This window comes from Jaculus jaculus, chromosome 11 (genome assembly GCF_020740685.1).
Source record: "Jaculus jaculus isolate mJacJac1 chromosome 11, mJacJac1.mat.Y.cur, whole genome shotgun sequence".
In the NCBI taxonomy this organism is placed as follows: domain Eukaryota; kingdom Metazoa; phylum Chordata; class Mammalia; order Rodentia; family Dipodidae; genus Jaculus; species Jaculus jaculus.
The window spans coordinates 51414887-51440177 of NC_059112.1; the positions used below are offsets into that span (position 1 = coordinate 51414887).

Genomic DNA, 25291 nt, shown 5'->3' on the forward strand with positions numbered 1-25291 from the left:
TAGTTGTGGAAATCAATGGTAAGTGTGGAATGCTTAAGTTGCATAAGACAACTAATTTTTCTTCCTCATGCACTTCAAAGAAAATATTGCTACCACTAGTTTGATTTATTAGGCTAATAGATTTTTTTATCATCTACATTTTATCTTTACTTAATCCACTCAGTGTGTGCTCATGACCAACCTTGAGTAATTCCAATTTCTGCTCAGCTCCAAGGAGCAGGGCAGTCATTCCTGACCTCACTCTCAAATTTCAATGCATGTCTCATAAGGCCTGAAGAATAGGATCCTTCGATCCAAAGTACCAGATTCACAGTGAGAAGAGTCACTTCTTACTTGTATCTCATATAAGCCTCATTCTGTGTTAGAGCAACCAAAATTAATTCTATTTAATCTTCAATCAAAATCCTATCATAAACTTTGCCATCAAACAATATTTATAGTTTTAAGGTCTGTTCTATTATAATACCCTTTTATGCTATAAAATATATTAAAAACACCAACAATCATGGAACACTAAGGTGTTATAGTTTCAAGTAAAGTAAGAACACAAAGACAATTTAAGTCATTAGTAAGCTAGCAACATGTATTACATAAATATTCTAATAAAACCAATACTAAATTAGTATTATTAAAGTCAAACTGTGCTAATGTAAAACTTTTCACTGTAAAAGGGCTTTTTAAATGAAAGTGATGCTTGACATCTGAAAATAACAAATAGGCAACCAACTATTTCCAATGCCAAAGATAAATTGGTATAAATTGGCAATATGGACAGCCCCTGGTTTACAATGGTGGGAAAGTATACCACACAAACATTTTCATTTTCAGTTTTAGTACAATATTCACTAAGTTAAATGAAATATTCCAGAGTTTAATTCTCTGCCAGAGGAATTGAAACCAGAACTTCATGAATACGAGGCAAGTACTATATTATGAGCTATAGCCCCAGACTCTAAATACTTTATTATAAAATAAACTGGTAAGATGATTTTGCCCAACTTTAGGCTAATGTAAATATTCTGAGCACATTTAAAGTACCTAGGCTGAGATAAGATGTTTGCTAGGTTAAGTATATTAAACACATTTAAAACTTGCAATACTTTTAACTTATTTTGAGTCAAGGTGAATCTATACATGTCTATAGACACAAAAACAAATGTGCTTAGGAATAGCCTATGGATATAAACAAGACCTGTCTCAGTAAATTTTATTTAAAAACTGTAAATATCTAAAAGTATAACTGTAGAAGTTATTCATGGATACTATATATAATTATTTTTAAACATTCAATTATTAAAATTGTTTTAAAAGAATGTCCTCATGAAAATTCATCAAAGTGCTGAGAATTAGTGACTACGTGTTCAGCACTAAATGGAATCTATTCTATACCTCCAAGACTCAGGGAACATTTTGGAAGAAGCACAAGAAAGCAAGCCAAAGGATGGGGAGGAGTGCTTTGGAACACTGCCTTCTGGACACAAAGTGACTATTAAAATTTATTACCTCCTAGTGGCCATTGTTACCTGCACAAGACTTGCACAATACTATGTTTACCATGTTCCAACATGGATGATGGAGGGGGAAACAATCATGAAAATAGAAGAGGAGCTAGTTGGAAGGCAGTAGTGGTTCAGGGTTGGGGGAGGAGAAACAAGCAAAAGAATAAAAATAAAGATAAACAAAATCAACAAAGGGGGCTGTAGAGATGGCTTGGTAGCACTCAAGAGGCAAAAGTAGTGAGTTCCAGGTCAGTCTGGGCCAGAGTGAGACCCCACATCGGAAAAAAAAAAAACAAAAACTCAATGAATGGAGAAAAATATGTGACAAGGTGAGCTGTTAAAGAGCAAAATAAGGTGTGAGGATAGAGCTCAGTGGTAGAACACTTACCTGGTATATGCAAGGTTTTGGATTCTATGCCCAGCACCAGAAAACAGAAACAAAATAAAATTAAAACAAAGGAAAATAGCAGAAGGTGAGTACAAGAGGTTTAATATGTAAAGAACAAGAACTCTCCAAATGGTTATAACTTTAAAAAAAATTGTTAAAGAAATAAATCCTGAAATTCTAGAAACTGAAGAAATTATGGGTTCAAGAGAAGGTTCAGTGGTTAAAGGTGCTTGCTTGGAAAGCCTGGTGGCCTAGCTTCAATTCCCCAGTATCCACATAAAGACAGTGTTATAGTATCCTATGAAAGGGCTTGCTACCCTGTAATCCCTCCCCAGGCAATTCTCCTGGTCCCTGCTCTTCTCTCTTTCCCAGCCTGGCTGGGAGGGGAGAGGGGGGTTACTAGATCACTCTCCCATTTTGGCTATCAGCACAGTATTTTTTCACCTAACACCAATGTGAGAGCCTGGCTGGTAGATGGGAGAGGGCTCTTGTTATTTGCCTGGGTATTTTTCTGCTTCTTCTTACATGTCTTTTGTTTTCAGATGCATTCTTACTTTATTAAATGTATGATTTTCCTCTAAAATCTGGATCTGCCATATGTGCAAGGACTCTTGGCTACTCATTCTTCTTGTTAATAGATCTCCTGCTGTTTTGGTAACCCCTTCCCCTTCTCAGCCTGGCTGGGATGGGGAAAGGAAAAATTACTGCTCCTCCCTTCAGATACATTCCTCTAAGCTCTAAGCCCTTTCTAAATCTTTTGGCCCAGGGTTCCATGTTTTGCCTTCCACATTTTGTCCACAGGCTTCTCTCTCAGATATTTTCCAAACTCTCCATTCTTCCATCTCCCTCCCTTACTAGCCAGGCAAGGGGGAAAGTTCACTTCTAGCAGCAGTCTGGAGTCTTTCTAGCTTTTTCTCCTTACAAATTCTCCCCAAAGAAACCTCATAGTTCAGAATTTCTCCCTGGATAAACTTAATAACTTGTAATTTATCCTTCTTTGAATTCATTTTCTCATATTTTGTTAAACAGATAAGGACTCAAAGGTTGGGGTTCACAGGCATGGCAGACAGATATCCCTGAACCTCCAAATCCGGCATCATACTTGCATATAATATATGATTATATATTGGTGTATCTTATATTTTATTATTGAGTTTTCATATATACAAAGGTTCAAAATTTATGTCCCCATCAGCAGGAAGGTAAAATAAGATACTCAACACCATCAAGAAATTTACATGGAGATCAGAATATAGAGTCAACAGATGAAAGGAGTTCCAGAAGGCAATAAATCCCAATCAATAGCTCCAGAAGGCCAGCAGAACTTGGGATGCAGGAAATAAAATCATCTGGAAGTTTTCTGTATTGAGAGAGGCTTTATAATTATATAGATGAATTTGGGGATAATTTAAGGATAAGTTCTTAGAAAGCTAAACACACAACCATAAAAGATAACTAGTCATTCTAGGAAAAACATTGTTTTATGCAAAATAATATGGTATATTACACTATAAAAACACATAATACACTTAGGAATATTTGAGATATCTCAGTAATATAATCCCTGTGTTAAAGTGAAAGTAGAGAGCTCAGAGTGGGGAAAGTGGTGGGGGGAGGATAAGGCACACCAGGGTACCATATATAACACCAAAAATGAAAAAAATATAGAAGCACATTACTTACAAAGTAAACAACCAAATTGAGTTATTAAAAAACAAGCTCAAAGTGTCTACATTTAAAAAAAAGATATCAGGGCTGGAGAGATGGCTTAGCGGTTAAGCACTTGCCTGTGAAGCCTAGGGACCCCGGTTCAAGGCTCGATTCCCCAGGACCCATGTTAGCCAGATGCACAAGGAGGCGCACACATCTGGAGTTCATTTGCAGTGGCTGGAGGCCCTGGCGTGCCCATTCTCTCTCTGTCTCTATGTCTGCCTATTTGTCTCTCTGTAGCTCTCAAATAAATAAAATTTAAATTTAAATTTAAAGAAAAAAAAAGATATCAAAAATGAATAGAGAAGGGTGAGGTAGAAGACTTCTTTAATAAAATCCTTATGGGATGACTTGACTTTAAACTATGTACATATATACTTTACAGTCTATTGTAAAAAGCTAACCTAGTTGCAAAACAGATAAAAATTTGAACATTGCTAATTATATACTGAAAAGAAAATGATTAGAAAATTCACACATAAAAATACCAACTATGATTTAGCTTAGGGAAATACTAATAATATTAAGAGATTTTAGTGTTTCTTTAATGAATACAGCTTTTGTAGTAAGGAGGTATTTTTAAAATAATTAAAGATATTTGGGTGGAAAAGTAATTTTTTTTAGGTAATCCTTTTCACATAAGCAGGCCTAAGAAATCCAAGTACTTCCTTATTTTCATTGTATGTTATACACAAGAAGCATTCATACTACTTTTAATTTGAAAGAGAAACACATTTAAATTTTGAAGATGGGGCTAGAGAGATCACTTAGTAGTTACAGCATTTGCCTGAAAGGTCAAAGGACCCTGGTTTCCACTCTCCAGGTCCCATGTAAGCCAGATTCACAAGGGGTCGCATTCAGCTGGAGTTCATTTGCAGTGGCTGGAGGGCCTGGTGTGCCCATTCTCTCCCTCCCTCTCTATTAACATTCTTTCTCTCACATAAATAAATAAATAAATTTTGAAGATGTGAAGACCTGGCTTTCACTAACACATTAAGGATTCTGAGTGGATACAATTCTAAAAAAAAGAAAAAAAAAAATCACTGTAGTTTCTGGTAAGGTTTCTGGGGTTTTTGTTTGTTTGTTTGCTTGCTTGGATTTTTAGGCTTAATTATTATCATTATTATTATTTAATTCCAGGGCCTGAGGGAGATGGCACAGTGAATGAAGTGCTTGCTGAACAAACATAAAGCATGAGTAAGAACTTGAGCTTGAAACTCCTAGCCATTGCTATTGGCAGAACCCCACCTCAAAGGAGATGCAAGGTGAGGGTTTACATTGCAAAGTTGTCCTATGACCCTCACATATGCATACCCATACTCACACACATGAAGATATTATCCACAGATACCAAATAAAATGAAAGTATCACCTCAAGTAAAGTATTTATATAGTCAAGAAGCCTGGGAGAAATAACAATTGCATTTTCAAATATTAATATTGCTACTAAAAACAACAGTTATTTGAAAATAATTTAACATATGTAAGACTTAAAAATTTCTACTCCTGGGGCCTGGAAAGATGGCTTATGCAGTTAAGGTTCTTGCCTGCAAAGCCTAAAGACCCAGGTTTGATTCTCCAGTACCCACATAAGCCAGATGCACATGGTGGCATATGTGTCTGGAGTTCATTTGCAATGACTAGAGGCCCTGGTGCAGCCATTCTTTCTCTTTTTCTCTGTGAAAAAAATAAAGATAAAATATTTTTAAAATTTCTACTCTCATCATTTTCAAAACGTTTTACTCAAGTAAGAACTGTTGCAAATATTCCCAATTCCCTTTTTAGCCTGTAAAAATTCATACTGATAACAGAACTTAAACTCTTATAAATTGTACTTTTATTATAATTAACTTAATTCTGAGCAGCTAGATGGTAAAGTATTAAGTTTCCAACATAAATTCCAACAAAAGGAATTAACTAACATCAAATTAAGTTTAATGAAATGTATGTGGTTCCTATATAACTTAAGGTTAAATATGATGCTTTTCTTATCTAAAGCCAGTAGTTATAGAGGGAAAATAGTGGAGTAAAGAGGAAAGAAAAAAGATATTTTCTTACTCTTTAATAACATAATGGAAACATTAAAAACAAACCAGAAAGCATAGAGCAAGCCTTTTTCACTATGTTGTTTAAGCATATTTGTTGGTTTGGAGACAGGGCCTTACTATATATCCTTGGCTCGTCTCAGACTCACAGGGATCCTCCTGCCTCAGTCTTCAGAGTGGTTAGGATTATAGGCATGTGTCACTAGGCCTGTGGCCTCTTCAGTTATCTTTTTAAAAAGACACAGCAGTATGGTTTAAGTACCCTTCTTCCAAAGTCCTGAAGTCAGAAGTGATCTGAGTTTGTTGTAATATTCTGTGATATTTACAAATATAGTGTGTTATCTTGAGATGGAATCCAAATCTAAATGTGAAATTCATTTATGCTTTACACACACTTTATATGCACAATCTGAAAGTATTATATACATTATAATAATTATTAATAATTGTAATACTAATTATATATTTTATATATACATATATAAAATTTTTAATATGGCTTCATTTTGATTGTGACCTGAGTTCAGATGTAGATTTTTTTCCACTGGAGGCATCAAGTTGGCACTTAGAAAATTTTTAGATTTTGCTGAATTTTGGATCTGTGGAGTAGGTATATTCAACTTGTATGTGCTTTTTTTACCCATACCTCTTTGAGAAATTGTAAAAATTTTGGCTTTGAGAATCACAGGTGGATAAAAGCATTGCATTCTTCATTGTCAGAAGAAATAGGGCCAACCTGTTGTTGGAGGAGTCAATATAACTGTATGCATGCACATGGCTGATATCTGTGAGTTGATTTTGCACTCTGTTGCATTTTAATAGATGACTGACTATATCCTCCCAGTGTTTATAGCTCACTTTTGCCCTTGGTCTTCTGTGCTGCAGTTTCTCCAAACCGTTCTTGATCAACACACAATTGTGGGGTGTGGACCTGCAGCATGCATGGCTGATATGCTTCAGAGTTTGAGTGCCCCTTTCTACTCATAAGTACTTAAGTTCTTCAGTATGTAACTTTTCATACAGGAAGCTTAGAAATGTATGTGAATGATAATCTTTCACTGAGGTCAATGGGAGAGATACATAGTGCAAAGTAGAAGAAAGGCAGCAGAATTTGGTATTACCAGAATCACTTAAATTTATTTTTCAAAGACTATGTGTCCTAAAATAAAGAGCATCTTATCTCAGTAGTCTTAAGAATAGTAGGAGTTTAGCAATATGTAATAAGTTGATACTAGATGTACAAATATTAATAGAAGTAAAATGTTTTCAAAGTATGTACTTCAAAGCATTTGTTGGTATAAAGAAAATTGCATTCTAAATCCTTGTTCCTGAATTTACTTTAATTGTCTCAGGAACACTGGAAAAGATTCACTATAACCAGTAGAGAGTGATCTTCAAGGACCATTATATAAACTATATTTTTCCCTATAGTTTTTCAAGTTAATTTTTATGAGCTGAAATTCATTTTTTTTTTTTTTTGTCCTTATACATTGAGGGAGGGCACTGTGTAAAAATGCTTACACAGTGAGACCTATTTACAGATAGTTGGGAACAGGAGGGAGGAGATTTTTAACAATGATCTCTCTTGTTCTGTGTCAAGAGGAATGGACTGACTCACACAAACAAGACAATCACAGATTATTTAAAATAGACATGCAAACATCAAACTGCAAAATTACAAAACTATCTTTGGCACACCAATAATTTCTTTAACCATGAAAAAATTCCATAACTGTTTATTCTTGCTTTGAAATGAAAACATATTTTGCCTAGAATCAATATGATCACTAGAACACAGGATTTAATGAAGAGAATCCTCAGTAGAATAAACAAAACAGATTAGTCAGTGCCACTCTAAGGAAGTCACACAGCCATGCAAGGATGTTTTTAATCTAGAGCCAAAGAGAGCAACCACTCTGGGTGACACCTACCGAGCAGCTCCTGCAGCCCTAAGCAAGCTAGGGCTAGTCAGTTCTTCAAATGCAATAATTCCATCCATGCTTCTGCATGTGATGATACTTTCCTTACAGTAATTTTCATTATTCTACTGCTCAGGTTTTGTACTGAGCTTCCTATTGGCACATATAAAATGTATTTCCAGGCTGGAGAGATGGCTTAGCAGTTAAGGTGCATGCCTGCAAAGCATAAGGACCCAGGTTCCATTGCCCAGTACCTATGTAAGACAGATGCACAACGTGATACATGTGTCTGGAATTCAGTTGCAGTAGCTAGAGACCCTAGAGTGCCCACACTAGCTCTCTCTCCCCTTCTCTCTCCTTCTCTCCCTCTCTCTCTCTGTCCCCCCTCTAAAGTAAACAAATAAATAATTAAAAATATCTTTCCACTTATTGTTTTCCCAAATAACTCCACAGCATTTCCAAAGCTCCAGTTTTATGTTTACTGTTTTTGTTTTGCCCTCAAGAGGCTCTATGTTCTGCGAAGTAAATAAAAAACATGTCTTTTTCACATGTCAGTCAGCAATTTATAGAAAAGGTGGCACATTTAGTACAAGGAAGTACAAGGTCCACCTTTGGCTACTAGTACTTTCTGTCTGCACAGCTCCAACCACATTAGACTTCACATATTCTGCTATACTAAACCATATACATTTTAATAGTAAGCAGTGGGGGTTGCACACAGAACTGAAAATCCAGGTGATGTTGGAAAATGTAAATAAATTACAGTGAAGCCTTCTGGGTGTGAGGATGAGACACTGCTTCTATTAGTTTAGTTCTCAGGCCAGTAACCTACTTTCTTCATATTCTAAATATCTATTTGCCTTGTTTTCTTCCTGTTAATACCATGATTAATTTCTATATACATCTAGATTTATGAGTGGAAGTGAATACAAATTTATACTTCTGCGTTCCCCCTGTAGTGTTCGGCATCCACAGTAGCTTCTCTCGCTCTCTGACTCCAAGACTTCACATGCTTAAATAGTAGAGCTGACTCATGAAGTTTCAAGGATGCTGTGGAAATGCAGTGTGGGATTCTGAGGCTATGTCATAGAGAAGCCTTGGGCATTGTGCAGTGTCACTGTTGGGCAGGGGTTTCAGCAACCATGCTGTGAGAAAAGTTAAGCAGCCCTGTAGAGTGGAGCTCTCAAGCCAGCAACATGAGCACTACCCAGGAGTAGAAGAAGCCTGCAGCCCAGCTGAGGCTGCACATGACTGCAGAGGCTGCACATGACTGCAGGCTCAGCTCACCCAGCTCTGTGGTAGTTGCCTCATAAGAACCTCAGCCAGAAACACTTGGCTACATTGTCCCCAAGTGCTAAACTTCACAAATTATGAGAAATACATTTTTACTATTATTCTAAACTACTGGATTTTAGGATAAGAGCTTTATAGGAATGAACATACCAAATAGGTCCTCATTTAAAAATTTTAACCATTTCATTTTTTTTCAGTAGATATCACAGGAAGACAAAGTAGTTAATTTTTTTTAACAGAAAAAAAAAAAACCCTTTAAGAGTAAAACATAAGATTCATCTTGTTATTATTGAGGAAAAAACCTGTCAGGGGGGGCTGATCTTGCTAACACTGAATAAGAGTTAAGAATTTTCTGAGATGAACAAATGAAAGGTGCCCAAGTGCTCTCCAGAAAAACAAGAAAAAAGTTATCGCCTGGGTCCATCCTGGCTGGTTTATTCCATCTGTATTCACCACCTTGCTTTGGCACTCTATCATGTCCAGCCGCACAAGTGTTGTGTTCAGAGTGTGCAGAATGAAAATATACAAGGTGATAATGCAGGCAGTGGTGAAGTTTGTGCAGGAAAGGAGAAAGAAAGCTTAAATTGGAAAGTCAGGTGTAATTTTAAATAGTTACTTTACAGCAATTATAGAAATAGTACTTTATTTCTTTATAGTTTATAAAGATGGTTTTTCAAAATTTTCTTTTATTTACCTTGCTATAATACAAGGGAAGCAGAAACTATTCTAGTTAGAAACAGAAGAATTGGTAACCATGATTGAACTATTTTAAAAATATTTTATTCCTTTATTTATTTGAGCGAGAGAGCAAACAAATATAGATGTGCCAGGGTCTCTAGCCACTACAAATGAGCTCCGGACACATGTGTTACCTTGTACATCTGGCTTTATGTGGGTACTGGGGAATCCAACCTGGAACCTTTGACTTTGCAGGCAAGTGCCTTGATGGCTAAGCTATTTCTCCAAAGTGATGATTTTTAATAGTATGAGCTATTTTTTTTTCCTTTTCCAGAGCCCAAATTAATAATTCTAATGAAATAAATGTTAAGTGACTCTAACTTTTTTTTAAAGAATTGGTAATTTTAGAAAGCAGCATGTTGCTGTTTCCATTTCTTCTCTTCAGGCTGGCTCTCCAGATTTCCCTCCACTTTTTAAAGTGCCAAGGCGAGAGACAAAGAAAACACTAACAGTGCAGTAGTTAGGATTCTCTTTAGCACCTTCAAGAAGCTTCTTCAAGAAAGAAGAGAACTAGCAATGAAAACCTTTTCATTATCCACCCCTAACAAAACCTTGACTTTACCTCATTCTACTTTATAAGAGTTTTCTTTCTAGAAAAGGATATTTAACAAAGAATTTTTTAAAATTTAAATGAAGACTCTGGTTTTAACTATTTTATTTGTTTATTGGCAAGAGAGAGAGAGAGGCAGATAGAGAATGTTTGCACCAGGGCCTCCAGTCACTTCAAACACTTCAGATACATTCAATACTTTGTCCAGCTGTCTTACATGGGTACTAACTAGGGAATTGAATCTGGGTCCTTAGGCTTTGCAGGCAAGCACCTTAACTGCTTAGCCATCTCTCCAGCCCCAGAAGTTCTTAATTGTAAAATTATTTTGTTTGTTTTTGAGACAGTTTTGCTATTTATAGCCCAGGCTGATCTTGAAATGGAGATCATCCTGCCTCAGCCTCCTGAGAGCTGGGATTATAGTCATGAACCAGGATACCTCCTAGGGTACCTTCCATTCTGAAATCACAGGTGTGAGGCAGACATTACTGCAGCTGTCAGTGTACAAAAGAATAACTTCATAGAGACAACCAAACTACTGGAAGCAAAGTGACAACAGGAGCAAAACAATTCAAAAAACCTAAGCAAATAAAGGAATCAAAAGTATCAATCTATGGGGCTGCAGAGCTGGCTTAGCAGTTAAGGCATTTGCCTGAAAAGCCAAAGGACCTTGGATTGATTCCCCAGGACCCACATAAGCTAGATGCACAAGGGGGCGCATGCGTCTAGAATTTGTTTGAAGTGGTTGGAGGCCCTGGTGTGCCCATTCTCTCTCTCCCTCTTGCTGCCTATTTCTCTCTCAAATAAATAAATAAAAAGTTTTTTTTTTTTTAGGGGCTGGAGAGATGGCTTAGCAGTTAAGTGCTTGCCTGTGAAGACTAAGGAGCCTGGTTCAAGGCTCGACTCCCCAGGACCCACGTTAGCCAGATGCACAAGGGAGCACATGCCTCTGGAATTTATTAGCAGTGGCTGGAAGCCCTGGTGCACCCATTCTCTCCCTCTCTGCCTCTTTCTCTCTCTGTTACTCTCAAATAAATAAATGAAAATGAACAAAAAAAATTTTTTTTAAGTTTTTTTAAAAAAGTATCAATGCATACACACAAAAAAGCATAGCTTTATGAGCTTATATGTATCTGGAGCATACATCAACAGCCACTATTAAAAACACTTCTACAGGTCTAGACAGACAGCTTAGTGGTTAAAGGTACTTCTTTGCAAAGCCTGAGGGTTCAGGTTCAATTTTCCAGTACCCAAGTAACATCAGATGCACACAGTGGTGCATCCATACTTCTGGAGTTTGTTTTGCAATGGCAGGAGGTCCTGGTGCACCCATTTTCTCCCCTTTCTCTCTCTCCTTACACGTACACATACACACACATACACGTGTGTGTATATATATGTATGAGTGTATATAAATATTTTTTTCTACAAATGAAGGAATTAGAAAGATAAACTCTGATAAAAAAAAAAAAAATCTAGGGCTGGAGAGATGGCTTAGCAGTTAAGCACTTACCTGTGAAGCCTAAGGACCCTGTTTCCAGGCTGGATTCCCCAGGACCCACATTAGTCAGATGCACAAGGGGGCACACACGTCTGGGGTCGTTTGCAGTGGCTGGAAGCCCTGGTGCACCCATTCTCTCTCTCTCTCTCTCTCTCTCTCTCGCTCTCCCTCTACCCCCATCTTTCTCTGTGTCTGCTGCTCTCAAATAAATAAACAACGCCGGGCGTGGTGGCGCATGCCTTTAATCCCAGCACTCGGGAGGCAGAGGTAGGAGGATTGCCGTGAGTTCGAGGCCACCCTGAGACTCCATAGTGAATTCCAGGTCAGCCTGGGCTAGAGTGAGACCTTACCTCGAAAAACAAAATAAACAAACAAACAAACAAAAAACAAAAACAAAATCTAGGACTGGAAAGATGGCTTATCGGTTAGGCACTGGCCTCTGAAGCCTGAGGATACCGGATTGAGGCTCAATTCTCCAGGACCCACCTCAGCCAGATGCACAAGGTGGAACATGCATCTGGAGTTCATTTGTAGTGGCTGGAGGCCAGGGCATGCCCATTCTCTCTCTTTCTCTCTCTCTCTCTCTCTGCCTCTTTCTCTGCCTGTGGCTCTCAAATAAGTAAATAAAAATAAACAAAAAGTTAAAAAAAAGAAAAATCTAGAAAGAGAGTAAAATGGCCTAGATGTCTGGTCAGTATTATTGACTGAGATAGGAGCAATGCAATTCTGTACGCTGTATCTTCCAAAACAATCTCTGGGTAACTGTAGAATTAGAAGTGAGTACAGAATGTTGCAAAGCAGCTCATGATTCTGATTCAACAAGACGTTCTAAGCTAGAACCACCTCGTTATGCTACTCCTGAATTCTAACACACTAACAATGGGAGGAAATTAACCTTTAAATTCCTGTTTAAAAATGTAAATTTTAAAATAATTTATGTCAATAGATAACCAATATCTCTCTTTCCTCAAGCTGACACATTTGCTCCATTTTCATCCAAACAGAAATAACCAGAGATACAAAAGAAATGCAGGGCTGGAGAAATGGCTCAGTTAATGCGCTTGCCTGCAAAACCTAATGACCTGTTAGATTCCCCAGTACCTACATAAAGTCAGATACACAAAGTGGCACATGTGTTTGGAGTTTGTTTGTAGCAGCTGGAGGCCCTGCTCTCTGTTTATATCTCATATCTCAGTTTTCTCTCTCTCTCTCTCTGTTTACAAACAAATAAATAAAAATATATTTTTAAAAAAATGTTTGTGTTATGAGGGCTGGAGAGATGGCTCAGCAGTTAAGGCACGTGCCTGCAGAGCCTAAAGACCCAGGTTCAGTTCCTCAGTACCCATGAAAAGCCAGATATATAAAGTGGACCAGGTACCTGGAGTTTATTTACAGCAGTGGCTGGAGGCCCTGGTGGGCCCATTCTCTATCTACCTCCCCCGTCCCGTGACACACACACACACACACACACACACACACACACACACACACATAAATAAATAAATAAAAATATTTTTAAAAAGGAAATGTATGTTATTATTTTTATATGCATAAAATGCATATATGAAGCAAGTTTGTTAATGAATTGTCTTCAGATATGATTAAAATTAATTAATATAGGTGCTACTTACTGTTCTATTTCCTGTAAAAACTGGTGATATAAGGAGACAAGTGAGCATATAAATGTATTTGTAAAAAAAGAAAAGAAAATCACCTACCTTTGAGAGGGTCATGTTCTGCTCGCATTATATCAATGAGGGAGTTCTCTAAAGAGTGCATATTCAAACTGTCATACATTCTATTTCGATCCTGAAAAAGAAGAAAAAGACTTTTGCACCATCCATGCAAAAAAAAAAAGTTTAAAAATACTATCTGCTTCTCTAGCATAAAACAGGCCACCTGATTAATGGACTATTACTAATCAATTTGTATCCTAAAAAAATACCAATAACTAAGGACCACACGTGCTGCTGTAGTATTGAAATATGATATTATGATATTTTCAACATATTTATCTTTAAAATTTATCAAAATTAATCTAATTTCATTAGCAGTGTTTTAATGCAATACAATAAAAAAAATCTCTTTGCTCATAAATTTTCCTGAAATGTCATATACACAGAAAGCACTTTTAGTTGTTTAAAAGTTTTTCAAGTATCTAGGAAGCCAGACACGGCACTTAGAAAATAATTATGTAGAAGATTTAAATCCATTAATTGCACCGCACTTTAAACATCTATCAAACATTGTATATTATTTGAATTTTATAACAATAAACATATAAGCATCTTACACAGTAAAAATCAAATGCATGAGACTAATAGAACAAAAATGAATGCGTACAATATGAGTATTCAAATCTCACTATCCAAAGTACTCCCACATGGATTTCTCCCCTTTGCAATCCTCCCTTCCCTTCCCCTGCAGAAGGCAGGTAGAGAAGGGCAACGGGAGGCCAAGTGTGGTGGTGCACATCTTTAATCCCAGCACTTGGGAGGCAGAGGTAGGAAGAATGCTGTGTTTGAGGCCACCCTGAGACTCCATATTGAATTCCAGGTCAGGTTGAGGTATACTGAGACCCTACCTCAAAAAATAAAACATAAAAATAAATAAGTAAAAGATGAAGAAAAAGAAAAAGGGAGTGAAGGAGTGCAGGCAAAGGGAATAATGAGCACATTACGTGGAAAATACTTCTTCACAAAAATCACAGACAGGCATTTGTTAACGTGGGTCTATGTGCTTCAAGGCATTCCAGTAATCTCTGGAGTGGTAACTATCTATACATGGTTATATGCACATTTTTTTTCTTAATGAAAAGTTTATAGTTCCTATCAGTTTTTCAAAGAGCAAACAATCTGGAAAAAAAAATATTTAGAACCAGCTCTTCAGATAGTTACAGAAGAAGCTTAGAAGTTTCTGAAGAATAGGTTCATTCACTCACTCCTTATTGATGTTTTCCTTAGGGTTATAGGCTTTTTAAAGCTTGGGGCCAGAATCACTACTGTAGACTAAACAAGGTACTATCAAGGAGCTAAAAAGAGGGAAAAGAAACACTGTATAATGGAAGGAATGCTAGAAAGCAAGCCACTCTTGTTGTAGCTGGGTCACCAGTAAACTATAGCTGTCCACCTTACTTACTGTTAACTGGAAGACCCCTGAAGAATGACATACTCATCCATAACATTGTTTATTAGATCCACTGATCTTGCTGGTTGAGGGAGGCACAGAGAATCAGCAAGCTGTTAACAGTGCTGTCCAAACATGAGTATGCTTCAGAATTACCAGGAAGGCTGGTAAATACAGGTTAGGGCCACACATTAAGAGTCTGATTCAGAAGGTTTGGAGTGGCACCAGAGAATATATATTTTTTAAGTTCTTATTTGACAACGATGCTACTGATCTCACCCACAAGGAAACAGCACTGAGTTTTGTGACCCTGTATGTCACTGTACCTCTTCAGACTCTGGCTCCATCTTCTACAAAATAACATCAGGCAAGATAGTATCTATAGTCCACTTACAAATAGCAAAACAAAAAGACCAAAAGTATACTCACAACAAATGAAGATGGACTAGAGAAGAAAATAGACTTTATGCAGAGGTGACCTCTAACTTTAGGAGTCCCTCTAAGGAGTTCTTATCTTCTGTGTCTGCTCTACAGCATCCATCATTTATTTACTGACTTTCCTGGATTCTTTCACTAAACTTCTAAGTTAATTAAGGCTAGGGGCCATCTAAGCACAGAACACATCTAGCTGTCAAATGTCTGTTAAATTATAACTACTTTATCTGTACTATAATGAAACTCTGTAAGAATATATAGGTTGAATTATAAGACCCCTCCGTACTTTTAATTGGTAAGTTTTAGAAGTTCGTTAAATGACTGAGACAAGTATCAGATATTAACATTGCTTTGTTATCAGCCTGAATATCCAGCCACTGAATGGAGGATTAAGTAGCATTATGTTAACATTCTAACATGTATTTGAAACAAGATTAATAAAATATAAACTTATGATGAAAATTAACATTGATATAAGCCCCGAAATACCCTCAGACGGTATAACACACAATTTCTAAGTGCATATTGTAAACATGTTGAAATACTTTATATTCTAGTTATCCTAAATATTTGTAAGAAAACATATTGCCTTTCAGAACCACCGTTCATACAATATGATTTAAAACAAATTATATTTAACTATTTATATTTACTTATAAAATATGTATTTTTCTAGAGGGTATTAGAAAACATTGTGTTTATGCAATTACCACAGGCTTAAAAACTAAATAGGGGCTGGAGAGATGGCATAGGAGTTAAACGTTTGCCTGTGAAGCCTCAGGACCCAGGTTCGATTCTCCAGGTCCCATGTAAGCAAGATACACATGGTAGTGCATGTGTCTGGAGTTCATCTGTGGTGATTAGAGACTGTGGTGTACCCATTCTCACTTACTCTCTCTCTGTCTCTAATAAATAAATAAAAAATTTTAAAAATTAAAAACACTAAATAGAAGAACTGAAGCAATTAAAAGAATCACCATGAAGACACTAATCCTGGTTAACACTAATAAATAATAATAAAATATGGAAAATCTTAGTGATGCAACTTACATTCATTATGACTATTTGAAAAGTACTGATATATTTCTTAAGAAGAATCTTTCTCTGAAGAAAAATTTTTACACAGCCTATTTTAAAATCTGAAAACTATCTGCCAAACTATCAAATAAATGGGATTCTAGAAAATGCAATTACAGAATCCTGCAATAACAAGCAGGAAAAAAACAAAAAAACTAGAACACTGGAAAAAGTATAACCTCTTATTAACCTAATAGTTACCTGATTACTTTTCTCTTCTTTAATTTTTTTGTCTATTTTTTATTTATTTATTTGAGAGCAACAGACAGAGAGAAAGAGGCAGAGAGAGAGAATGGGTGTGCCAGGGCTTCCAGCTACTGCAAACGAAGTCAAGACGTGAGCGCCCCTTGTGCAACAGGCTAACATGGGTCTAGCCTTGAACCAGGGTCCTTAGGCCAGCGCTTGCCATCTCTTCAGCCCTTATTACTTTTCTGGACATTAGCCATAGGGTGAAAAGGAGAGGTAACCAGAAAATATTTCAAGTACAATTAAATGGATGAGCCAGGAATCATAAAGAAAGCACCCATGACTTAAATATACATACTAAAGGGCATTGTTTCATTTCCTTTGAGTGTGCAAATCTATAGACCACCCATGTCTCCACTAATGTCCAGAAGAAACAGAATCAAAGGAGTGCTATATTGGGTAAAATACTGAATTTGCTCTACCCCAATATCTTCTGCTTCTGTATAAAATAAATAAATGCCCAAAAAATATTGTTTTCTAAAACAAGATCTCCAAATTGTGATTGACACATCTTAATAGCTTGGATATTCAGATTGGTAGAAAATATCTCCAATTAACTCAAGGTTATTAATGTGATATACAGCAAAAATTCAGTATTGAACACATTGTACTGATTACTTCCCAGCAAGGAAATAGACCAACTTGCATTGACAGGCTCCACAGGCTAAATTGCAGTTATATGCTTCTGCTTTGTTAACAGGGAACTGGGAAGTACTACATATAAAAACATATAAAAATGATAACAACCTTACTCAAAGTATATTTACTACTTAAAATATTCCAGAATGAATGAACATGTTGCAATTTAAATTTCATAAATTTAAAATTCTATTTTAGGTAATTAAAAATAACATTTGTAAACATAATTGCAGGGTGACTAGTTAAGTGTTTTAAAGTGAAACCATTTTGGTTGACTTAATGTTACACCTCTGCAGGACCCATGAAACAGGCAAAATCATGAGTTTGAGACTAGCCTGAACTCTAAAGCAAGATACTTTTCTGGAAAAGCAAAAACAGTATCAATAAAATAAAGAAAAAAATTAGCCAAAAGTAAATCAATGAAATACCTCAACAATCAGTCAAGAATGTGCACAAGAATTTATAGATGCTCTTTTAAGAGTTTTAAATTTGAAGCTTTTTCATTAAAAACATTTAAAATAAATTCCAACCCCCAAAATTTTACTTACAACAAATAAAAAGCAACCTAAGAAACTCTTCCATTTAGTGAATTCAATTAGAAATTCAGATCTTGTTATAACTAAAGCCTAAAATATCCAGGTATAAAAATTAAGAAACTAGTTCTATACCATATTATACTGTAGAGCTCATCTAATTTAAAGGAAATAAGTTAAATGTTTTTAAATGCACTTGACAATGGAAATTACTAATATTAAAACATTGTTGACAAAATGAAAATACTCTCCCCCAAGGTATTTAAGTGATTATTTTCTATAGTTTTAATAAATTTTGCCAGATAATTAGGAACTACTCAAAGTTTTGAAATACCAGTTTCAGTCTACAGATGTTGTTATATTTTTAGGAACCTCAACTTCAATAACACTACTTTTCAATGGAAGATGAAAACACAAAATAAGTTATGCATAAGAAGGACCCTTTAAGTATGTAGAGGCAACAATCTATTGGCTGATCTACTGACTAGATCAAGGCCTCAGCCTCCTCTTCCCAGGAGCTCAAGACCCTTATTTTATAAATAATGAAGGGTAAAGGCTGGAGAAGAGGGACCAGGGAGGAAAAGAAGTGGTCAAAATGGATCCGAGAAAGTGTAAGTAAGAGCTGACTCCATCCAAGATGCCCCCAGACAAGGAGACTATTTACGACCCAAAAATGACCCTATAAACTGTCCATCACTGAATTTAACTTCCTCACTTCATACCTATATACAAATCCTCCTAACTTAGCAGTAAACTATAAGGCCTATCAAAATCCTCCCCTGTCCCCCAAAAATAAACCTACTAAAAATCTCAAGTAGGAGGCTGGAGCCCTGGGACACTGGCCATCTGAGGACCCAGTCTGGAAACTTCCCTTTCATTAGTGCCTCTATCTACTCTGGTGGCAACAGCTTAACTGAAACCATCTCAATGACCTACTTTCTCACAAGTACCTTCCCATAGGGACGGTTTATGCCATATTCAGAGGCTATTGCTTCTGAATTACAATTATTATAACTTTTTGTCTCAAACTATTTCCCTTGCCACATTCAAAATAATTACAATGATTTTTTTCTTCCCTAACATATTATCCCCTAATTATTTATATACACAATTTGAATACAAAAGTCCTACCGTTAGTATGTAATAATCTAGAGGTGAACTGGGACAGAATGAAAATGAAAACATAAATAGATGGATAGCAACCTTGAATTAACATTAACAACAAATCGTAAATCCCATGAGATCACCACTATTTATTTCTAAGTCAAGATCCTGGGCAGGCTTTTTAGTATTGGCAGGACTTGTCTAAAACAACTAATAGTTGATTAGTAAAGGTGATACTTGTAAGCCTTTACAGTACAATGCTATTTCTAAAATATTTTATTAAGCTGCCTAGACAGACTTTGTAATATCAGCTCACATTGACAAATTGGCTGAGGAAGTACCTAAGCTATGGATAACAGAGCTCCACACATCTAACTCGCACAATGCCAAATCTAAAGTCAAACTTGGGACCTAAAAGAAAAGCTCCTCATATATAAGGCCTGAGGTTTCTCCATCTTCCTGCAAGTAACCTCATCACTGGTAAGTGTACATACCTTCAAAGTCAGTCTGTGGTAGGAAATATGCCATTTGTTAACCACAAAGATAGTAAAGATAGTTTAAAGGATAAAAACTACAGTAACATTTAGAAGAAATACCATACAATCAAGTCTATATATGTGTGTGTATGAGTATGAACAATATATACCATATATATACATATACATATATATATATATGCATACACATACATACACATACAAATGCATATACATATATATATGCACATATATCAAAAGGAAAAGACTATTCGACAAACATGATGTACTTGAGAAAGTTCTAAAACATGAAATGTAAAGCCAGATATTAAGTAAACACAGGAGTTTGTACTTTCATTGCAAATAATTCTGGAAGGAGACAGAATCTGTTTAGCTTAAGTGATGTTTAAAGTCAGGTGCTCTTGGGTATATAATTGATTCCTTTTTCCAAAAACAAATTAATTATGCTTTCATAATAGTACTAAAAATCTTTTAAATTTGAAAATATACATATAGTAGCTCAAATCAAGTGACTTTAAAATATATATATTGTTTTAATGCTCTCTGACATATGCATAAATAGGCAGAACTGAAAACTAAATGATAAATCCTACCCAATGTAAATACTAAACTCCTAGCCCAAATCCTGAAAAACACACACTGTGCAGCCTACCTGGTCTATTCTGGATGTCCCGGCTGCAGTACACCAACTATCTTGGAGTGAATCTGAGCCCCAAGCTGGCAACTGCAAACTAGATCTCACCTTCAATAGCATAGAAGTTTTCATCAGAAATAAGCAGTTCTCTTTCCCATACCCACCCAAGAAATAAAGAAAAGAAAAACAATAACCAAAGTTCTTTTTATCTTAAATCTTTGATCCATCCTCTAAAGGTCTGGAGGAAATGTAAAAAATCTCATTTGAAGTAGTCATAAAAGAACAAGACAATATTAACAGGCCTAAAAAAAAAAAAAAAAAAAAAAAAAACACCTGTCTTATTACCCTAAGTATTAGGCCATATTTAGAAAAAGAAAACAGTCACCAGTGAAGATAAATTTGAATTAGATTCTAAAAGTCTTATAATTATTTTTCCATAATCATAAATGTTCTAATATTAATTGCAATATACAGAAATCTGATAAAGACAATCTATGAACAATTACCATTACACAACATTGTAGTTTGGGCGTACTATTAGTCTTTTAAGAGATTAACCATATTAGGCATTTTTAAGGAGCTACCAATTAAAAGTTTCAATCAGTATGGGAGAATCTTTTTCTAAATTTTGGAAGTTTCTTTTATACTGTGTATTTATAGGGAACTTTTACATTCCCAATTGCCTCGGTATTTTACATGTTGATCATTAAATGAAATGCTTAAAAACTAGAACTTTATTTCTTTATTTGTTAACTTTATTAATCTACTACAGCTGCCTCTACCTCCCAACTTTTATTTTGAAAGATTAACAGTAGAAATGAGGTCATTACATACCATTCTTACCTGTAAGGGTAAGAGTGTATTACTATTGTTGTCTGTTCTGAACACATTATCTTCAATCCAAGATTTTGGAGTCAGTGATGGAGTAGAGCGAGTAAATTTCGGTGGTGCTATAACATTACCAGAAAATGGTTTCTTCAGTGGCGATATTTGATTCATAGTCCCTGGAATTCCCATGTTTCCAGTTCTACGGTGATCTCGGCCATGCACTGCTCCCCAGGACATACTTCCAGTGCCCCAGCCACTGCTTTGATGGTTGCTCCAGGGAGATTGTTTCAGAAGAGGCTGAGGAAAACACATCCCTTTAAATTGCAAGCTTTAAAGAGTTTGGAGTTCAAATATTCTTAGACCAAGCTTAGAATTCATACCATCTTAAAATATGAAATATATAGAACCCAAATGAATATTTCCTAAACTGCTTAGTCTTACGCTCTTACTATTTGACATATTTATTTACTATTAGGAAAGTTTTCATCACCTTATCTATGATGCATGATATCTATGATACATGATATGATTCATGACAATTACTAAATAAGAGGTTGGAATTTTTCCTCAAAAGTGAACTGTATGCATGATAAAGATTAAAAAAATCTTTTAAGATGAAATTAACTTTGAAGATCCCCCAAACAATTATATTCGTCTAGATATTTATGAATGAAATGGTCTTTTTAATAAAATATTCCAGCTATGAGAGTGAAATTTTTAGCCTTAGAATTCCCAAGAAAGTTGCGCTGTTTCTAAAACTTAATAATGGCATATCATTCTGCACTTATTTTATTGCATGAGCTAAAAATGCTTTTAAAGATATGGCAGCACAGGAAATGCATCATTTTCCAGAATTGTTTAAGGTATTTTATTCCAGTTTTGGTATAATTTCTTTCAACATATTTTTTTCACTTAAATTATGCAAGGACTGTTAAGCAATGATCTGATGTTACCCACAGTTGGATCCACTGAGATGTACTAACAATAAACAACTGTAGGTTTTGATTATAATACATTTCAATCTAGAACCTATGGCAAGTCATCAAAATCATTAAAGAATAGAAAAATCCCAAGCCCACAGTACTTGCTTTTTAAGGAAGTAATAATAATAATAACAATTCTGTCAGTTAGCTAGTATTCTGCTAAATGCTGTACTAAGATTTTGTCAATGAAGTATGGGCCATGAAGTAACTAAAATTGAATAAACACCATAATTAACTCTTTTTAAAAGTCAACCGAAAAAATACTGATCTAAAGTACCTACTTTTAAGTATTTTAATTGTTAATCTAATTTTGAACACACTTTACTTTTCCTAGTTCCACAAAGCTGAAAAACATAATCAAGGAGCCATGGACAAATTATTCTATGCAGGAGGTCCTTATTTTGCTTATTAAGTGACTCAGAGTTCAAAGTTCTTTTCCATATGAAAGCTGTGTGACCTCCTCCTACACGCCAAGGTAAGATCCCTTTTTTGTTGTGTTGTTTTGTTTGTGCCTGAAAGCAGATTATAATCAAATACGGACTATGGCATATGTTCTGCTAATTTCCTATATATCGCGACTTTGGGAATACAAAATTACCTATAAATTTTCTTGGCACATTTCCAGTTACAAGGGCCTGACAGAGTTAAGTTGCTCAACATTATGTAGATCATGAAACAGCAGAATATTATTTCAAACGTCCATATTTTCTATCCTTACACATCACATTCTCTTTACACAGGGAGAAACCAATGATTCATCGAAACTGTTAACTGTTACTTGGATTAATTTAGACAAACTGTTAACTGTTAATTTCGTTAATTTAGTTAGTCATTCGCTTTTTAAGAGGTTAACTAACCCCTGAAAACTGATCAACAAGAACTTATGAGTGAAATAGGTGTTCATAAGCTAAGGTCAAGTTTTGGTTCCCTGACAATCCTGAATCACGATCGCTATAATAAACGTTGACTTCATCAAAAGACAAAACTATCAATGTCAACGAACTCAGAGGTCGAAAGAAAGAAAGGGGGGGGGACAGACAGGCAGGCAGACAGACAGACAGACAGACAGAAAGAGAAAGCAAGCAAGCAGGCAAGCAAGCATACATCAAGGGTAACAGAAAAGACCCTGAGTCACAAAAGATACAAAGATACTAATAAAGGGAAATCCTGCCCAGTGTTATTTCATATCACTCAAAATCCAGGCACCCCATATATCCACCTTACACACCCCAACGTGAAGAAGTGTAGGCTGCAACACTAGATTCAACGGTGGCCCGGCTTCAAGTCCTCTAGATGGGACTGAACATGAACAGCGCGGAGCATCCTGCGCGAAGCCGGGCGCAGCGCGGGGTTGGCGGACGGGAGCGCGGGCTCTGACAGCCTGGCGCGCCGGGCGGCTCCGCACTCGGGGCGCTGGGAGCCGCCCGCCCGGAGATCCGGGACTGGGCAACTGAGACAAAGTCCAGAGAGGGGAAAACGCCTTTCCAGCCCTCGCCGGTGGGCCGGCGGCAGGACCACGGGCTCGCGCTCGGGCCTCCACCCGGCTCCCGCCCGCCCGGGTTCGCTTCCCACGGCCTCGGAGGGCCGGGGCCCGCGGCAGCTCTCCCTCCCTCCCTCCCCGCCGCCCGCAGCACGAACCTGGTGGTGGTTGTACGAGTTCCTCTGCTGCAGGAAGGCGGCGGCCGCCTGGTGCTGCTGCTGGAGCTGCGGGCTGACGGGCGAGCGGCGGCTGGGCGGCGCGGGCGCGGGCTGCGGCTGCGGTAGAGTCATGGCGGGCGGCGGGGGCACCGCGGCCGCCGAGAACGGGCCCCCGAAGCCCCCGCCGCCGCCGCCCCCGCCGCCGCCCGCCGGCACGCTGAGCCCCGCGCAGCCGTGCGGGGACACCGGCGAGAAGCTCGGGAAGAAGGCCGGGTTCATGGACGACGGCAGCCCGGGGTAGAAGCCGTTCTCCGAGTCGGGGCTGGGCGGCGGCATGGCGCTGAGCGAGCCGCCCGCGCCCCCACCGGCGCCCGGGGTGGAGACCGAGGAGCCCGGCGGCGGCGGAGGCGGCGGCTGCTGCTGCTGAGGCGGCGGCGGCGGAGGCGGCGGCTGCTGCTGCGGAGGCGGCGGCGGCTGCTGGGGCGGCTGCTGGGGCTGGGGCGGCGGCGACGCGGTCTGCACCGACCAGGGGGTGCCGAAGCCGGGCAGCGGCGGCGGCGACGCGGAGCCGCCTCCCCCTCCGCCTCCGGGAGGGCCCCCACCCCCGCCGCCCGGGTGCGGAAGGTCGGGGCTCTGCAGGCTGCTGAAGGCGCCCGCGCCGAGCGCCCCACCGGGCAAGAGGTTGCCGGGGCTGTTGAGCAGAGGGTGGTTGGGAGACTCCATGGAGCCCGGCGCGGGGTTCACCGGCGGCGTCGGGAGAGCCAAGCCCGCATTGGGGGCGTCGGCGGCGACGCCGCCCTCGCCCGCGGCCGGGGTCTTGCGAGGGCTTCCCGCGCCTCCGTGGCGGCGCCGCGGGGCTGCGGGCGGCGAGGGTGGCAGCTGCGGAAGCGGGGACAGGTCGGCCGGGCGCTGCCGCGGGGCGAAGTCCTGCGGCGGGCGGTGCTGCGGATGCGGGAGGCTGAACGGCGGCGGCGGGAGCTGGGCGAGCGGCTCGGGCTGCAGGATCGGGCCGGGCAGCGGCGGCGGCGACGAGCTGAAGCGGCCCGGGCCGTGGAGCGGCGGCGGCTTCGAGTCCGGAGGGTGGGGAACCTGGGGAGGGCTGAACTCTTTCCTCTTCTGGCTGCTCGGCTGCGGCGGCGGCCGCTTACTCAAGTCCTGCGGGGAGGAGGTGCGGCAGCAGCAGGAGGCGGAGGAGGAGGGGAGGTGCAGACTCGGTTTGAAGTCCTGGGAGGGGAGGAGGTGGGTCACACCCGCGTCCGTGCCGCCGCCGCCGCCGCCGGGGTGGTGGCTGGGGAGCTTGTCCGCGGCCGCCGCCCCCGAGAGCGGCCGCGCCGGCTGCTGTGTCAGCCCCAGCAGCAGCTCATCCTGCATGCTCTGCGGATGCGCCGGCCGCGGGGAGGAAGAGGAAGCGGCGCGGGCTGGGCCGCCGCCGCCCGGAGGGATGGGGAAGGGGGAGGCGGCCTCCGGGAAGCCGGTGACAGGCAACGGCGGCGGCGAGAGCGGCCCGAAGGGCGTGGCGGGGGGCGGCGGGACGGCCGACGGGCGATAAGCCCCGCCGCCAAAGGTGGCCCTGGGGCTGCTGCTGCGTAGCAGGGCGGAGTGCAGCACCCCAAACCCCAAGTCCCTCATGGATCGGGCGGGCGGGCGGCCGCGGGAGACGCGCCGGGTCTCCTGCGGCGCCTGGGAAGTCCCCCGAGCCGCGACGGCGCGGCCGTGGTGGGAGGAAAGGGGAGTGGTGGTCAGTGACGAGGGGACACTGTGACTGAGCCGGGGCACCGACTTTGGCCCCGCCGTCCCTGGCGGAGGTCACGGCCACCTCCCGAAGCCGGGCTCCAGCACCGCCGCTGGCCACCGCCGCCGCCGCCGCCCTGGCCGCTTAAGAACCCCGGAACCTGCGTCAGCGCCACCTCA

The 25291-nt window shown here is 39.5% G+C and overlaps 1 protein-coding gene across 11 annotated transcripts in view; it reads right to left on the reverse strand.

Annotated features, from left to right (window-relative positions):
- Positions 1–25009, reverse strand: part of Cpeb2 (cytoplasmic polyadenylation element binding protein 2) — a 67922-nt gene extending 42913 nt beyond the window's left edge. For 2 of the 11 annotated variants that reach the window (XM_045161786.1, XM_045161785.1), the window contains exons 1-4: positions 23381–25009; positions 20775–21056; positions 19950–20039; positions 13359–13449 (exon numbers count right to left, since the gene is read on the reverse strand). In XM_045161786.1, coding sequence (XP_045017721.1) covers positions 13359–13449; positions 19950–20039; positions 20775–21056; positions 23381–25009 — 2092 coding nt within the window. Of the gene's footprint in view, positions 1–1887; positions 1912–13358; positions 13450–19949; positions 20040–20765; positions 21057–23380 lie in introns of all 11 variants that reach the window. The other 9 variants (XM_045161790.1, XM_045161788.1, XM_045161789.1 and 6 more) reach the window with 7 other exon arrangements.
- Between the last annotated feature and the right edge of the window lie 282 nt (positions 25010–25291).